This window comes from Anopheles maculipalpis, chromosome 2RL, assembly GCF_943734695.1.
Source record: "Anopheles maculipalpis chromosome 2RL, idAnoMacuDA_375_x, whole genome shotgun sequence".
Classification (NCBI taxonomy): Eukaryota; Metazoa; Arthropoda; class Insecta; order Diptera; family Culicidae; genus Anopheles; species Anopheles maculipalpis.
Genome location: NC_064871.1, coordinates 43,288,133 through 43,305,877, shown reverse-complemented (window position 1 = coordinate 43,305,877; position 17,745 = coordinate 43,288,133). Strand labels below are relative to the sequence as shown.

Genomic DNA, 17,745 nt, shown 5'->3' with positions numbered 1-17,745 from the left:
GCAACACAAATAGACAGCCGGACGGGGTTTTTCTTTCGGTGTTGCAAAACATTTCTTCTGCAAAGCCTACTTGAATCCATGGGTCGCCCAGGTGATGATGGTATATATTAATCAGTGAATATGTTTGAATTTTTTATTTACCTTCAAACGTCACGAGTCAACGATTTGGGGTTTGTTTTTCTGGGTAAAAGAAAAGTTTATTTATAAAAATGATTTAAAAAAGTGTTTTAAAACATAGCAAAGGGTGCGTTAGCTTTGTGTACACAAATTTAGGCTTTATGTCGCAATATGTTTCTTATTGAAATGAAACTTAAACGTATAACGTGAAGAACCATAATTTACCGACGATAAAATGGATTTTTTCTTCGTCTCATCATATTATAATTGTTCTATCTGGCGTCTTTACGTCTTGTAGAAATTCCTCTACTCATTCTCCATTCCAACCACTTCTCACGGAACTCCCACGGGAAATGAATTCATTCACTTTTTGCCACTTTTTTTCTTAAATTCTATCCGATGAAGCCCAACAATAACCCGTTAATTAAGGTACTTCCCTAGTACCCTCGTTACCTTCTAGCCAAGTTTAAATCGATCTCTTCCTATCCGTGTCCTTTCGGTGTGTGTTTTTCTCGCTAAAAATCACACGCCCAAGCTGAAAGTTTCACCGAGCCGTGGGTGTTGCTGGCCGGACACTTTCCCATAACCTCTGTTCCCGGGTGCTGCTAGGTGCCTCCAAAAAACCCTTTCTATATGAGCCAGTAGAGACAATTGCGATCTTACCTGTTTCCACAATTACTGGCCAGTCGAAAGCTTTCCGCAAAGCAAGGATTCGTAATCCAACAAAAAGAAAGGATGAAAAGCAAGGGTGCAAAATATGATTTCGCCAAGAAACCGGTAACAACAATTCGCATAGAACTGTGGTCCGCGAACTGACCTTTCTTGCTGATCTTTCTAATGTGTCCCACGTATGTGTATGGATGGATCCCGTGTGTACAGCGTTAAGTTGAGGCGTTCCGAAAATGGTTCAATTCGGCAAAAACATTAATAGCTAGCACCAGAACTATGGTTTATTGTTCTGAGCATTTGGGCGATGGCGTTGGATGGGTTTTTGGGTACGCAGTTCTCACCCTCGCTTTCGCAAGCGGTCGAGGTCGAGAGTATTTGTACGCGTGGCTTGGCCTCTCTCAACTGCCGCTTGCGCCTGCGGCTCAATACTGGAGGGCAATACATCCGCAAGGACACACCCTTTTTACCCTGTGCTGCGATGATGCTGCCGCTTTTGGTGAATTGGTTCGATTGGTTATGCCGAAGCCGAATTATTCCGTTGGAAAGCTGTAAATTTAACTTAAATAGAAGAAACGATTCTCCTGTTAAATATTTCGTTTATTAAATAAATTAAATTACCTTCTTACCTTCAAATTCATAAACGATGGTTCAAGGAGAGGGTCGCCCCGGTGGTGTAGGCGACAGCGACGCCGGTCTTCATACGGCAGGACCGGGGTTCAAATCCCATCCGGATCGTCCACCCGTAGTGAGGACTGGCTAACCAACTACGTGGTATCGGCAGTCTAGAAAGCCATTTCGATGGCCGGCATTACCTTAGAGGTCGTTAAGCCAAGAAGAAGAAGAAGAAGTTCAAGGAAGCAATGTTCAAAATTTAGGAACGTGTAAAACTTCACGATCTGGTTAGGTTTAACGTCATCATAATGTTTACTATTAAAATAAAAGCATCACGATCATCAACCATGATGATCTTGTTTCATACCAAGACAGCACCCTTTTTTAACAAAATTATCCTGATGGCGAGCATTAGTTTATCACTATTGTGGTGGAAAAGACGAAATCTGCTGTCCAGGCAGTCTGGAGAAGCTCGATGAGATTCTTCCTTACTGAATCGTTGGAGATATGGAGGCCTTTGGTAGGGGTACTCTCGATGCTCATCGGCGGAGCAAGTCGGCCAGGCGACTTTGGATGTTCAGGAGGAATATCTCTTAAAGGTATGGTGGGGATTTAAGGACTTACCTTGGGTAGGGGGACACTCAAACCTCTAGAAAGAATTGAACGCAAGGTTGAGCCTTCTCTCTAGACAGCTCCCCAAGACGGCTCTATTTAAACCTAATTCTTACAATAGTTTTTGCTCGCTTTGCTCTTCATTGCATTTTGTACAAAAATATTTTCGTACGCACAAAATGTGTTGCGGTGCGATCGATTGCTGCACTTGCAAAAAATGTGTCGCTATTATTGTACTGATCGATCGGAGCTATGCGATCGATTGCTGAGTTTGCTCAAAATGTGTCAGATATCATTCTACATTTGTTCCGTCTGATTGATAAGGTTTGATTTGCATGAAGTTACTTATTTTGTCAAAATCTTCAAATTGTTTCTATGAAGTTAATAAATGTCTCTATTAATATTGAGTTATTTTATTCCAGCAGACTCATCGGCCATCAGTCTACAAGAATTTCATAAAGTTATATTACTTTCTAAGAATACATAAACGCGCTCATGAAACGCGAACTTTGATACATTAAAATCGAACAATTCGCACGTCACACACATAACATAAGGAGTTTTCCGGAGTTATTCCGATAACGCAAAAGATTTAATAACTGCTGTGGTCTGGGAGTTCTTGTCGATGCCAAAAATTTAAGCAAACGTTTTATTTACAATTGATTATGACGAATTTAAGCAAACTTAATAAATTGATAAAATATTGTTAAGATGCACAGCAGGTATGCAACACTATTAGTCCATGTACCAGATTCAATTCGTTGGTTGTAAAATATTTTCTGCTGCTTAAATAAATTGTAAAAAAAAATTAGGAAAGTCCTAAAGTCATGTTAAATTGAAGTTTAAGTTCGACTAAAAATGCCTCTTACGCGCTTTCACGAGACTTTCCCAAACTACAAATTCACATGACTTTAGGACTTTCTTATGGCAGGGCTTGGCGCTATAATTAAAAAATATTAAACTCAATTCTTATGTGTCTTTTGTAGATAAAACTGTTAATAAAATCTACAGGCAAAACCAGCTAATCAAGCCATTGCCCATTAATAAATAAACTCATTTGATATTTACCCATCGTACCGAGCACCTCAGTGGCTCAGGCTTAAAGGCTTTTATTTTATTAGCTTTTAAATACATTTTCAATGGTGTAAATAAGCTCCATCCATATGTAATAGACCTCTATAACAAAAAAGGACCCCAAAGGCTGAAGAGTTTCATGTAAAATAAACTTCCAATAAATTGTTTAAATATTAAAACTTTTTTGAACAGCAACGAAAAGCAAAAAGGAAATTTTATAATACTATTAATTAAATTATCAACTACTACATAACGCACTCTAACAATCCCACCCAATGCAACCATCGATAATCGGTGCTCCGGTATCTCCACATTGATTAATCCATCCATCGTAACCCAGGGTGTCTACTCCCTTTGCGAAAATTTCCCGTGGCATGCGGAAGCAACTCTGCCAGACAAACCATTTCCGTAATGAGATGGCAAGTCGTCGCGGTCGTCATGGTTTCTGCTGGATTACTGTCTGTCTCTCTGTCTCTATTTCACTCGCAAAAACACAGCACCACCGGTAACAGAAAATGCTCTACCTAACTGTTCCGATTCCGGTCGGTCCGGGTATGGACGTACCGGGCGCGATTTTGTGTTTAGTTTTCCTGCTTTGGCCGAGCTCAAGTGCAATCTTTCGAACCCTTTTTCCGGCAAAAGCGGCAAATTTCCTGTTTCTTTGCTCACTGCATTCACTTCGCCCACTTCTATGTATGCGTACGTGCGTATTCTATATTTGATGGGAATGATATGCGTGTGTGTGTGTGTTAGTTAGTGTTGGGATTCCGTTTTTCCAGAGCCTGCTGCTATTGTAAACAAAGTGCGTGGTGCTTTGTGCACCGCTTGTTTGAATAGTAGAGGAAAAGCCGCAAAAGAAGGATGCAACAGAAAAGATAGAAATGAAGGAAAAAGAACAAAAAAAAGGGAATGGTGGAAGCTGGAGAGACAGTATGGGATTGGGAACCGTCTTACCGGGATTGGTCGAACGAGGTGACGAGCAAAAGGGTGCTGGGATGAGCCCGTGACAGAGCGAGCGGAAGATTTCTACATGTGAGGGTAACATTTTTTGGTGAAAATGTCACTCTGTCTCATTCTAGGAAGGGTTTCTTCATACGAGTGAAATTTGGCAAACAAACAGTAAGAAGAACTGAAAACCGGCTGCAGGCAACAGATTTAAATACGAAAGAGGTGAGTAGAGAGAGAGAGAGAGAGAGAGAGAGAGAGAGAGAAAGAGAGGAGGTCTGAGGTGGAAAGGGATGATAAAGGGACAGGAATTGTCACGGACCTGGCGTGTAGGTGGGCACCTCGGCGTATAAAAGCAAACCGGTGGTCAAGTTCGGAGGTCAGTTCTATTCAGATTCCGGGCAGCGAAAGTGCTGAATAGTTCGCTTGGTGTGTTGGTACATTCGGTCTAGAAAGTTGGAAAACGTACAGACCGCAATTGTGAAAAAATTATTGCAAATTGTGGAATAGTTTTTAGGGTTTGTGTGATTCGTAAGCGTGTGTGAGATAGTGGACATTAGTAAAATTTTGTTCTCGAAAATGATGGCTCAATTCATGATGGATTTAAAAACAGGTAAGAATCTGCAATTCAAATTCTATGTTCTAGGCAACAATCTTGCATTTTTAATTTAATTTGATGATTTATTTACTAATTATTTGCATCATTTTTATTCTTTGCTTAGAACCCCGTCTCAGTCCCTCCCTCTACTCACCTGCTTCACCGAAAATGGCCGATCCCAACTGTCGTCCCCAGTCGACCGATTCCGGCGTGCTGGATCTGTCCAAGCGACGAGACTCCTTGGACGCCCGGAAAACACCTTCACCAGCCTATCACTGTTACAGTGAAGTGGGCGGAACGCCACCTCCCAGCAACCACAGTTCTCCCCAGCAGTGTGACATAACCGTGTCCAACAATCCGGAAAGCACCATTCTCCTTAACTACGGTGAACTTGTCCGGGGTCGTCGCTTATCACCGACCAAATCACTGCTTCACTTCGAAGAACTGGCGCATCACACACAAACCCAACTAGCCCCAGCAGTGCAAGCCTTTCACCGACATGGAATGGGACTTCCGAAGCCCGAAACGGACATCCTACAGCAGCATCTTCTACAGCAGGTGCACCGAGCAGCCCCAATTCCTTCCTACTTGCTACCACCGTCGGCTCTTCAGCTTCATCCTCACCATCATCAGCAGCAGCACCAACAAACCTCTCCGGCAGGTTTCTCACCCAGTCCTATTCGTCTCCGCGAGTTGGACGCACTATCCGAGTCGGGATCCGAGAGTACATCCCTGGTCAGCTCCAGCCAGCGAAAGTGTAAAGACGATGGTACAAACACTCCCAAAGATAGCAGCAAGCAGTACCCAATGGTGGTCGGACGGGACGGTAAACTCTCCCGACCCTTCAAAGCCTACCCACGTGATCCACTCAGCCTAGCGGCCGGTTTCGTCGCCAGTGATACCATCCTCGATACAAACTCCGCCGAAAAGTACAACCTGTTCCGGAAACGTATGCTCGAGCAGATCCACGCCGCCAACGGTGGACAGCCGACCGTTTCCAACCCGAAAATGCGTCGACTAGCAAACTCCACCAAATCGGGCAACTCCTCCTCGAACGCACCTTCCGCCGCCATGAGTGATGCATCATCCTCCGAATCTTGTGACGAAAAATCACCCTCAAACGAACGCCACGTGCTAGCAATGGCGGCTGCGAAAGCACACCAAAACCTTACCACGTGCGATGAAATGACGCAATACGCAGCGACCAATCAGAGGCAGCTAGTGACGCCATCGCGCAAGGATACGCGGGAAATGGCGTGTGACGTCATTGGCTCGTCGGACGCTTCCGTATCGTCGAGGGCGGAGTCAAATGCAGCCGTTGCTACGGCAGCGGAAGCGGATGCCGGCTCTGCATCGCAAACCCCTAGCAACGGTTCGTCAGTGAAAGATTCAGCCTACTACGAACGTCGCAAGAAAAATAATGCGGCCGCGAAGAAGTCACGCGATCGACGCCGGATCAAGGAGGACGAAATTGCGATCCGGGCGGCGTTTCTCGAGCGGGAAAATATCGAACTAAAGTTTGAGCTGGCGGCCGCCCGGAAGCAGCTCGCACTGTACGGTGTTACGAGCTCGGTGGCAGCTTCGTAGGCGGATTATGGGTCGTTGATTGGGGTTGCTTTGTAGATAGTGGGCTATTACAACTACATGTACAGTGAACTACTGAATTGCACGATCCGAGATCCGAGATCGCTTGATGCGAATCGGTCGATTGTGCGGTAAGGTACGTTAGGAGTAAGTTGAGGGACTTGGCGCTAGAACGAATCTTCTCGATTCGGATGACTGATACCTGTAAGCAGTATTCAATAGTTAAGGCATTTACGTTAAGATATAAGTTTTTAAATAGAAAAAATGTGTAAAAAAAACATTATTTTGTACTTCATTTTATTTATCTCGTATGTTTGGGAAGCGGAAATTGGGGCAAGTGTGCCACGTTAAGCTTTCATTTTCATTTTCCACTAATTATTCGATTATAAATCAGTCCGTCAGTCAAAAATGGTTAAAATGCTTGGGGTAAATTTGGTTCATCAAATCCTCCTCTTATGGACGTTAAAAACAGTTTCCTAGCGACCAGAACTTAGCTTCAGCTTTACTGCCGGCTTTACTGATTTGCCAACATGAGCTTCTAGCATTTCACGTGTTTTATCGGTAAAACTTTGTATTCTAAAGAGGTTCGTGTCACCGAAGTGCTCCTTTCGGTCACGAATTTCACTGCCGATTGCTTTCTAGCCCTTTTTATCTGAACGACTTATGGAAAAGTACGAATCCTGATTCTGCGATTAATTCAAGATCGATCGGGATATTAATTCCCATCCAGAATTGAGATCTCGTATTTGCGAAAAACAATTGTTACGTTTTTTAATTACTCAACTCTCATTAACATTAACGAAAAGTGCACGGCACTCTTGCCCCAAACGTTATTTTATTTTTAAAATTGAATTTTGTTTGAGGGAAAAATGATTGTTTCTTGAGCTATCTTGATGATTCGTCGTCTTTTTGTCTCAACTTTGTCATATAATTCACAGATGTTTTTAAATATTTTGTTTCTTTATGATTTGAGAGCTTATTTTCACTGATCGAAATATCAATTCTCAATTTGTCAACAATCAATTTTGTTGATCGGTAGAAAAAATATGATAAGAATGAGAAATATGAACTGTAATTCATTATATTTGGTATCTTTTGTATCAGGTACGAATCCTCCTGCATACTCACTGGTGGCTCACTGCCCCCTATGCCCACTCATTAGGTTGCTCACTGCCCCCTAATGGCACACTCACTCTAACTTTCGCTATCACATTACTACTCTTGTAAAGCTCGAAGAGACGATTGAGGTCTTAAAGGTCCTTCATCTGCTTCTTGGCTTAACGACCTCCTAGATCACGCTGGCCATCGAAATAGCTTACTAGACTTGCCGATACCACGTAGTTAGATAGTCCGGCCTTACTACGAGGGAACGGTCCTGCCGGGTGGAGACCGCCGCCGCAGTCACCTCCAAAAACGGGCCGCGCTTTAAAGGCTTAAAGACCCAAATTCTCTATAACAAATTCTTGTAAAGTTTGTTTCGTTTCGTTCATACTTTTAATTAATTAATTGTTTTACAGAATCTTTTGTAATTGGTACTATTATTTCCAAATCATGCATGTATTCAATCCGAAGAATTCGTAACAGCATTGAATAAAGTAATTATTGTTTTTTCTCATAATGACGGCCAGGCTGTATTCCATAAAATCTAATCTTATGTTACATCTCATTCAACTTATATTCTATTTGGAGGGTAGACATTTCCTTCTCCCTCAATTCAAGTGCACCTTATCCCGGGTGAGCTCAGTTGTGGATGCTGTTGCTGCCAGGTATGGTTCAGATATAGTTGTCCGCTCTATGTCCGCTAAGGGGTTAGCACCTGTTTGGAGCATCGTGCCGTGGAGACTAACAACTGGCTCCCAAGAAAACTCCCTTTGTTGTGGATACTCTGTGGTGTTCGTCACTCCATATAGTTGCCAGCATTCGGATGTTGTGGCTTGCGGCAATCGGTTCAGAGAACCAATGTTGTCGCTGGCGACCCTGACGCCTGCAAAATGCATGGAGCCGATAGCCACAATAACCTTGTAAGGTTACTGCAGAATCGAATCCAGACATTCCACCAACGACAATGTCGCCAGTTACGATCTTAGATCTCCTAAACCAATTTTTATCAATTCTGGGGCGGAAATAGCGACTGACGCATGTCGACGCCTCCGTTGCGAATGTATAACAAACAATAAACAAAAAATAAATAAACAGAACAAACTACTTTCAGCTGATAGGACGATAATGGGTACAATCTACGGGAAGGGAGGATGAAGGGATCAAAGGACGATTCCCATCTCTTTGGCAAAGTCAAACGCGCAAAGCATCAAGCAGGCTCTAGCCGCATCTAAATCCACACATCGCCAGAGGATGTTGTGGTATCCGTTGCCACAAACCTTGGAGTCGGCGCTGCCTATACGTTGTAGATATCTCGACATCTTGTCTCTTGATATCTTGATATCACTGCGCTGAGCGCTGAGGCTATCAGTAAATAAAAAATACTGATCCTGAGGATTCGCGCTTATAATGAGCAGTGCCTTAAAAAATAGCAGTCAGCTCAGCAACATATATATATGACAGTCATGCTCTGTTTAAGCTTGTGGAAAGCTTCGGCGCATGTGTTAAATACACCGAAGCCCGTGTCCGCCTCCGGAGAGGATCTGTCTGTGTAGTACTGCTGATGATGTTGTATTGTGTATGGTTCTCAAATCCGAAATCTGAAACTGCAAACTTCAGTGGCCTTGATGTACCCGGAGCTCGATAGTCAAGCTTAAGTTACTGAAGAATTGGATGGGATTCAAGATCCGGTTCTGCTTTGCAAAAGACTGATGCCGCTACTACTTTGCTACTGGAGGGACCCTATGGATTATCCATAATCGTTTAATTTGTTATACGACATATTCCCACAATGTTTCGTAATGCAATCTTAATGTTTTGTTATATAAGTTTAGCTCATGTAACAAGTTACAACAGTAAAACCCATCCACCATTTTGAATGAATCTTTCCAAATATTTCATGAAAATTTTGTGACAGTCCCCTATCTAATTCTGCTCCAATATTCGAATGCTTGTAGCCAGCGTGTGCAATATATACCCTCCAAACGGAATAGAACACAATCACTTTTGCTCAACTCTTCCTCAATTTCAACCTCATTACGAAGGGCAGCATCACGTTATTAGTCAGGGTCGGATAATCCTGTGGTTTGTGCAAACGGTACCGAGTTCATCGTGTTCACCCCACGAAACAGACAGACACTTACTCGTGAGGACAGCTTTACATACGCGCACACACATGTACACTCTAAAAAGATCGATCGATCAATGGAAGGGTTGAGAAACGATATAACGCGACAGGAATACGGAACCTTTCATCATGGTTATTGTGCCAGAATTGCAATTGGTGCGTACGTTACCACTGAAAGAGGGTGTATAGGGGACCGGGACAGCCAGCATGTGTAACAATGAGGAAACTTTTGGCAATGCAGACATGCTGTGCTTCTTCATAGTGCGCCGTGTGTGGATAAACAAACGGGCTCAATAGGGACCAGTTGGAGGGGGGCGCAAAATTTCTATCGTTCCCTTCCGCATTCCAACTATGTCGAGCGGGCAGGGGTCGTGTTGGTTGGATAGTGAGAGAAATTGCATTGTAACGGGAAGATTCCGTTCTACAGTAAAGGGTACTACATCCCTTTGCTTGCTGTCCTGGTGCTAGAGAACCCGGAAGAACTTCTACCGAGAAACTGTACTCGGTAGGGGGAAAAATAAAGTGATAATGAAATAAAGTTTACCGTCTTGACACTAAAAGGGGTTCGATGCCAATATCCAAAAATATTAAAGAAATCTTGCATGGAAAACATTTTAATATAATGTGCTTTTGTTGTTTGTGCTTGTTGTGTTCCACTATTGTCATAAAGTACACCAAAACAATTTATTAGCATGAATCCAATTTTACAAAATGTAAGTGAATTTCTACCCCCAGCGTATGAATATGGACCACATGGAATGGTTTAAACCTTTCAAACATTAACTTTATACGATTGCACCAATTAAGGATCTCTTTTTGTGCTAAAAACCTTCCTTTCTCTACCTTTTCCATCAATAAAAGTGCGAAAGTTGTGGGACGAACTGTTTTTGACTTGTGCTACGCGGGAGCGCACACAGAATATTAAAGTTAAACAAACGCTCATAAACATCCGATTGCTGTCCATCTTGCGCTTAACGCAAGAATGCCTCCTTTTGTGGAAAATCTTGTGCAGAGAGCGAGAGAGAGAGAGAGAGAGAGAAGATGAGAACGAGAGAAAAGTATGGATGCAATAAACAAAAATCAAACACATCAAACGGGGTGGTAACCAAGGTAACGAAGGAATAATTACATAACGCGCGGGTCCTATGTGACACAGTGTCAGTGGATGGGTGATCGTGTCCGAGTAGGCGTTCTGTAGGGTTTGCTGTAATAAAGTTTATTATTTTACCCAAAAAGACCCAACACGCAGGCAGGTATTCGTTGCATTACAGGCACACGCATACACACCAATTCAACCGAAGCCGCACACATATATGAAATAATATTTGCAAAAAAGGATTACGCTCGTACAAGCCCGTGGACCGGTCTTAACTACTTTAGTTGTTGTTGTCCTTTAATAAAATGAAGTGTCCTCCTTTCGGGCCCTGTTTTGAACCATTTTTGACCCTTTTTTCCTTCGAAACGATCCCATCCATCGGCGAGCGGGACCATTGCATCGTTTCTGCTCAAAATGGACCCTAAAATGGACCATGGTCATCGGATTTTGGGTGATGGTGTCCTTTTGGCTTTTGAGCCAACAAATGGCAAGATTAGGTAGAAAGCTGTAATAAGGATTTTTAAAGCTATCGTCGTTAACCCTTCTTCTTGTGCCGTAGAGGAAGGATGTAGATCCAGTGGTGGTTGTGGTGGTGGTGGTGGGGACTTTATTTGCATACCATGACCATTTGGCATAGGTGCTCATGCTGAGAGGTCAGCTGAAGAATTGAAGCTTGACCCTAAGAAAAGGGTTGAAAATTTTATGTCACATTTTGTGCCTGTTCCTAGTGCTCGAACTTTGTACGTTAATAATTTACTGTGTAGTATAAGGTCAACCAATCGGGGACACTACACGCTATAATGTTATCCTTCTTTTTTGCCATTTTTTTTCTTTTCTGAGAACTGCTGAAAAGATAATATTTATTTAAACTCATCCCCTTCACAAACCATTTCCCAAAATGCACTCAAATGCAAGCCGGAAACACTGGTGCGCTTGCTTTCGTCCTGCTTTGGCCAACACAAGCACGGATGGCGTCGCGTCCTGTTGACTTGGGCTTGGGAACGGAGCGTTATGTCGCCAACAACGCACTGGACAGTTGCGCCAGCGGCATTCGGTTGTAAAAATGACCAAAGCTAACCGCCCCACAAGCGTTACAGTTATGTCAACACGGCGCAAAACTTTCAGGAAAAACGGAATCGAGATGTTCTTTACCGGTTCCTTCGTTTGTGGCCTTTGAAGGATGTGGAGTGAGGTTTTGTCTGTGTTGGCGGCATCACAATGGATTGAGAAACGATGTTTTTTCTATGTTTCTTACGCATCACAAACAAAGAAATGACCGGAAGTCGGATGAAGAGGTTAGGGTGAGCGCTTGAGACTAAATAAGGCGCGTTCGTGTACAGTTAAGCGATGACTTAACAGAGGCAACTAGAAGAACAACTGACGAATAATACATTTTCGTAAACAGAAGTTAAGAAATAAATTAAAACGTTGTATTACAATTGTAATAAATTGCTTCGGATCTTATTCTGGTTTGATGTTGATGTAAGACTATCAAGACATAGGACTTACTAGCACCAAAGCTCTCCACCAGAATGATGGCATTGCCTATTTTCTCTTCAACCTGGCAGAATGTACAGGGTTTATCTACTGCAGGTTCCAACACTACCAGGGATCCTGATGATTGAAATACGAATAATATAGAGATAGATTATTGCTTTGTCAATGGCTTTGAAGAAGTGAGGTCCACACGCATACGTCTCTGAGCAATGGTGTTTGCTGTCGGGAAGAAATCCATTTAGATGTAAGCAACCGCCGTTGGAGGGCCGATCACCGTTTCCGGACTCTTGCGCAGTTGCTTGCGACGTCGTCAGATCTTCCTGGGTCGACCAGGACTAGTTCCTTCGTTGGAACGGCGGGGCTCACTAGTTTGATCAAAGTTCAACCAACGACGATTCTTCCGAAGGTACGGGGAAGTTCTACTGGAGTGCGAGACCGACATCAGTAGGGAAGGCAATGGTGAAACTTCTACCGAATCTGAAAGAGATCTGCGCAATAATTTCCACATGAAGTCTGTCCAAAATGACAAATTCAAGTATCGAGCAGCAAATGCGAAAAAGGTTTTTGACGTGGTTGGCTAATAAAGCTACGAGAATGACACCGAACGACCCACGCGCAATCAACTACATTGATTGCCTGGAATGAAATGAATGTAGTTTAAATGTTTAACAAAAATTTTAGTGAATAAAGCATCGAAACGAACATTTCGATAAAGCATCGAAGCGAACGTGACACTTACATATACTTAAACTTAGAGTTCGTATTCAAAAATAATTATTAAAAAAATATATTCCCTCGACAACAACCATATATCAGGACCAACGCCTAACCCGCTTCAATTTGCTGCTGAAAACAATCAAGCGCAACCTGAAGTTTGTCCAGCACTGTAAACCGTTTGACAGTTCAATTTGTTTTGGTTTTCCTCCCAAGGAGTCCAGTACGAAACGACGCCAATTTTTCCCTTCTAAATAGCGTGAAAAATCATTCCAAAATCATGGAAAAACCACAGAAAATGCCAAAAGTGGCAAAGGTATGTACTGCTCCTGGCGTATCATATGAAATTCTTACAAAACCTTCTTCCTTTCGTAGGTAAAAAACAAAGCACCGGCGGAGGTGCAGATCACCGCGGAACAGCTGCTCCGCGAAGCGAAGGAGCGTGATCTGGAGATTTTGCCACCACCGCCGAAACAAAAAATTTCCGATGCAGCCGAACTGGCCGACTACCAGCAGCGTAAGCGCAAAACGTTCGAGGACAACCTTCGCAAGAACCGGATGGTCGTGAGCAACTGGATCAAGTACGCTCAGTGGGAAGAATCGCAGAAAGAAATCCAGCGCGCCCGCTCGATCTGGGAGCGTGCGATTGATAACGAGCATCGGAATATTACGATATGGCTGAAGTACGCCGAGATGGAGATGAAACACCGGCAGGTGAACCATGCCCGCAATTTGTGGGACCGTGCGGTCACGATAATGCCGCGCGTCAATCAGTTCTGGTACAAGTACACGTACATGGAGGAAATGTTGGAGAATGTGGCCGGTGCACGGCAGGTGTTTGAGCGCTGGATGGAATGGCAGCCAGAAGAGCAGGCCTGGCAGACGTACATCAACTTCGAGCTGCGCTACAAAGAGATCGACCGGGCACGGTCGATCTACGAACGGTTCGTGATGGTACATCCGGAAGTGAAGAACTGGATCAAGTACGCACGGTTCGAGGAAGCGCACGGGTTCATCAATGGAGCGCGGACCGTTTACGAACGTGCGATTGAGTTTTTCGGAGACGATCACGCTGACGAACGATTGTTTATTGCGTTTGCCCGGTTTGAGGAGGGACAAAAGGAGCATGACCGTGTTCGGGTCATCTACAAGTACGCCCTGGACCATTTGCCGAAGGATCGCACCACAGACCTTTACAAAGCGTACACGATTCACGAGAAAAAGTATGGTGATCGGTCGGGAATAGAGGATGTGATTGTTTCAAAGCGCAAGTTCCAGTACGAGCAGGAAGTGAACGACAATCCAACCAACTACGATGCGTGGTTCGATTATCTCCGACTGGTCGAGAACGAAAACGATCCCGAATTGATACGCGAAACGTATGAACGATCGATTGCGAACGTTCCACCGGCAAAGGACAAGAACCTCTGGCGTCGATACATTTACTTGTGGATCAATTACGCGCTGTACGAGGAGCTGGAGACGGAAGATCTCGAACGGACCAGACAAATCTATCGCACCTGTCTTGAGCTGATCCCCCACAAACTGTTTACGTTCAGCAAGATTTGGCTGCTGTATGCTCAGTTTGAAATCCGTTGCAAAAATCTTCAAACTGCTCGCAAAACGCTTGGCATGGCGATTGGGCGCTGCCCGCGGGATAAGCTGTTCCGCGGCTACATCGATCTAGAGATACAGCTGCGCGAGTTTGACCGGTGCCGTATTTTGTACGAAAAGTTTCTCGAATTCGGTCCCGAAAACTGTACCACCTGGATGAAGTTTGCCGAACTGGAATCGTTGCTCGGTGACACGGATCGGGCACGGGCAATTTACGAGCTGGCCATACAGCAACCGCGCCTCGATATGCCCGAATTGCTGTGGAAGAGTTACATCGATTTTGAGGTACAGCAGGGCGAGTTCGAATTGGCACGCCAACTTTACGAACGGTTGCTCGAACGTACGGTGCACGTGAAGGTTTGGATTTCGTACGCCAAGTTTGAAATAAGCGCTGAAAACGAAGAGGAAGGACTGAACGTACCACTGGCCCGGCGCATATACGAGCGAGCCAACGAATGTTTGAAGGGTTTGGCCGAGAAAGAATCGCGTGTGCTGGTGCTGGAGGCATGGCGTGACTTCGAGCGCGATCAGGGTGATGAAGCGAGCCTGAAGAAGGTGCTGGAAAAGATGCCACGGAAGGTGAAGAAGCGGCAGAAGATTGTGTCGGAGTCGGGTGTGGAGGAAGGTTGGGAGGAAGTGTTCGATTTCATCTTCCCCGAGGATGAAATGGCTCGGCCGAATCTGAAGTTGCTAGCAGCAGCTAAAAACTGGAAACGCAAACAGGACACGGATGTTCCGCCGGTAGTAGCCGCAATGGAGAGCGATCGGAACGTATTGCAAGATGAAGACCCTAGCGAGGGCCAGCAGCAGCAAGAACAGGACGAGGAACAGATGAACGTTGGCGAAGAGGAAGGAGAATCGGACCAAGCGGATAAAGCTGATGAATAATTTGCCCCGGAAGGAATAAAAGCTCATTTCAGCTATCTGGTTTAATGCACCGGAAATTAACGAAAAGGCGGGTGCAATTTTCTGTATTTTTCTTTTCAAACCTCACGAAACGGTTTATCAGTCTACCTCTTCTGGTCGAACCGGATGCTCTAGCGGTATGACGGATTTTTTATGCACATCTCTCGAACATGCTTTTCGCATGTCGTACGCATCCTCATCCGGATCGCCGACATAATACTCGAGCACCGTCCGGTAAACGATGTATCCTAGCTTGGTGTACATATCGATCGCTACCTTATTGCTAACGCGGACAAACAGATCTACAAAATAGCACCGTTTTCTACAAAAACAAAATAAAACCCAGTCATTGGAGGTTGAAAAGCGTTCGAACGAAAGTTACCGTCAACTTACTTTTCACTAACGTCCTCAAGGAAACTCATCAAGGTTGCCGCTAACCCGAGTCGTCGAAAGTCGGGTGACACCGTTAGGGCCGTTACGTGACCGTGCCAGCTTTCGCCTTGACCTTCCGCTTTGCCCATAACTGCGAATTCAAAACAAATGGGTAAGGGAATAAGCAATATTGTGCCACGGAATCGCTCGAAGCTATACATTACTGTAGCCCATAATCTCTCCGTTCGGGGATTCGGCCACCTGAAAGTATTCGGGCCAATGTGCGAGGTACTGCATGTAGAACGAAAGGCAATAGGTTTCGGTCAACGGGTCCAGATTCCTGCAGGATGAAGAGAAACGAACAGTACTGATGATACTGTTGGAATTTACGTTTACGGGGTATTGCACTTACACTTTGTTGAAGCGGAACATATCGTTGCAGGTGAAGGGCCTCAAGGTAGTCATGTTGTAGATATTTAGGAGTATTTAAATTGTAACTTTTATTGGGTAGAAATTAGCTAATTTAAATAGGATACCACCAGCCGGCAGAGAGAAGCGATTCTCTTCCTTTTTGTTGCACATTTGGTTATGGCAAACATTTCCATCTGTCAGCGAAACTGATCTAAACTCGCTTCACTGTGGTAGACGTTCGGTCGAACGTTTTAGATCACATTTAAATCTAATTTGCTATTGCGCAAAGGGAATTAAAGATAAAAAGTTATAGAAGGTTCGTTTTTCAGCAAGTTTTTTATTAATGTTGTTGTTGTTGTTGAAGCAATTCAACATGAATTCTTCTAAACAAAACGTCGAAGATCAGAAAATCATTTAAAAAAAAACGAAGAATCCAACAGTGCTTCATAAATGCACCGATTGCAGATAGCGTAAACGTCATAATTAATATTTTCATAGCACGGTAGGATGTTTCGGAAAATAAATACATTTATTACGGTGCAGGAATAGTTTAATCGTAGTTAAATTGTAATTTAGAACACTTCCATAGCAGCCAATAGGCTGTGGTAAGTGTTTTCTGATCGGTAAAATCCCGAGGCAAAGTCAAATGCTCCGAAGCACCCGTTGGATGATTTATACGCAAGTCGTAAAGACACTTGGAGTAAGAAGAAGAAGAGTTGTACTCGAACTAAGCGCGCAAACAATCGTGCTGGCAAACGGAGTAAAAGACCACAAGAAAGGTGTTTTTATTGTGTGGTGCAAGATTGATGTTACAAACAAGAAGTGTTTACAATTTTCACGTCCTCAGGTGTTCGGCCCATTGTGTAGGTCCATTCCGAAAGCAGACCGCGGTCATCGTGTCGTTGTGCTTGTGTCCGTGCATAGTATCGCGCCCTAACGACAATGTGTGCGAGCGTATATGTGTGTATGCTTTAGGAAATTATCGAGGGCAGCTTTGAAATTCATTCATACTGACGACCTTCTTTTCGTACAGCCCAGATCGCCTTTTCGATGAATCTTTTGTATAATCGGGACGGTAAATTGATGTCCACGCTTACTGCCCGAATCTCCAGTGTTTGCAAGCTTTACTGAGCATATGTAGCAGTGGGAAGCCTATTCCGAGTATCCCATCCATCGTACGCTCTATTCGCGCGTGTTTTACAGCGTTTGTTAGCGTGTTTGAAAGCATTAGTGCATTGTTCAGGCATACGTAACTGCTCGTTTGCCTTATTTTGTTGCTGTGCGGTCGCAAAAGGGCAAGAAAAAGGGTCCTATTTTCTCCTGCAATGCCCATGCTGCGAGGTGATTGTTCTGAATATGCTGAGAAGTGAAGTATTCAACTACGTAGCAGCAAACGTCATGTCGCGCTGACACAGTGTTGGTTGGTTTTTTGTCGGTGTGTTGAGAGTTGAACCGCAGAAAGAAAATGGTCGTCGACATACGCAAGCAAGCACCAGCAGCTTACCCCAGCCAACAAGCACAGCAGCTGTGGGGTTGCGGTCTTCGTCCGATTCATGTACAACGACTCCAGCCAGGCTGCACCACGGTGGCGCTAGGCTCGTAGAGAGGAGGCTGCGGCGCATAGCAAGCAGAAGCAAAAAAGCGTACGGAACAGCGCCAGCGAAACATTAATCAATATAATATTAGGAGTGCGTTATT

The 17,745-nt window shown here is 44.1% G+C and overlaps 4 protein-coding genes across 5 annotated transcripts in view; 2 read left to right on the top strand and 2 right to left on the bottom strand.

Moving 5' to 3' along the window:
• LOC126558232 (protein elav-like) overlaps positions 1-17,745 on the bottom strand; it is a 381,245-nt gene that overhangs the window by 43,104 nt on the left and 320,396 nt on the right. The window lies entirely within an intron of this gene.
• Positions 4,577-6,215, top strand: LOC126557835 (protein giant). Its single transcript, XM_050213733.1, has 2 exons — positions 4,577-4,642; positions 4,752-6,215. The coding sequence occupies exons 1-2, from the start codon at positions 4,609-4,611 to the stop codon at positions 6,212-6,214; spliced, it is 1,497 nt and encodes a 498-aa protein (XP_050069690.1). The 5' UTR covers positions 4,577-4,608; the 3' UTR covers position 6,215.
• LOC126557238 (protein crooked neck) lies at positions 12,987-15,246 on the top strand. Its single transcript, XM_050212944.1, has 2 exons — positions 12,987-13,060; positions 13,120-15,246. The coding sequence occupies exons 1-2, from the start codon at positions 13,025-13,027 to the stop codon at positions 15,244-15,246; spliced, it is 2,163 nt and encodes a 720-aa protein (XP_050068901.1). The 5' UTR covers positions 12,987-13,024.
• LOC126559225 (N-alpha-acetyltransferase 20) lies at positions 15,356-16,133 on the bottom strand. The gene is made up of 4 exons (XM_050215351.1): positions 16,049-16,133; positions 15,861-15,976; positions 15,658-15,787; positions 15,356-15,586 (listed from the first exon to the last, which is right to left on the bottom strand). Exons 1-4 carry the CDS (start codon positions 16,099-16,101, stop codon positions 15,364-15,366), a joined length of 522 nt encoding a protein of 173 aa, XP_050071308.1. The 5' UTR covers positions 16,102-16,133; the 3' UTR covers positions 15,356-15,363.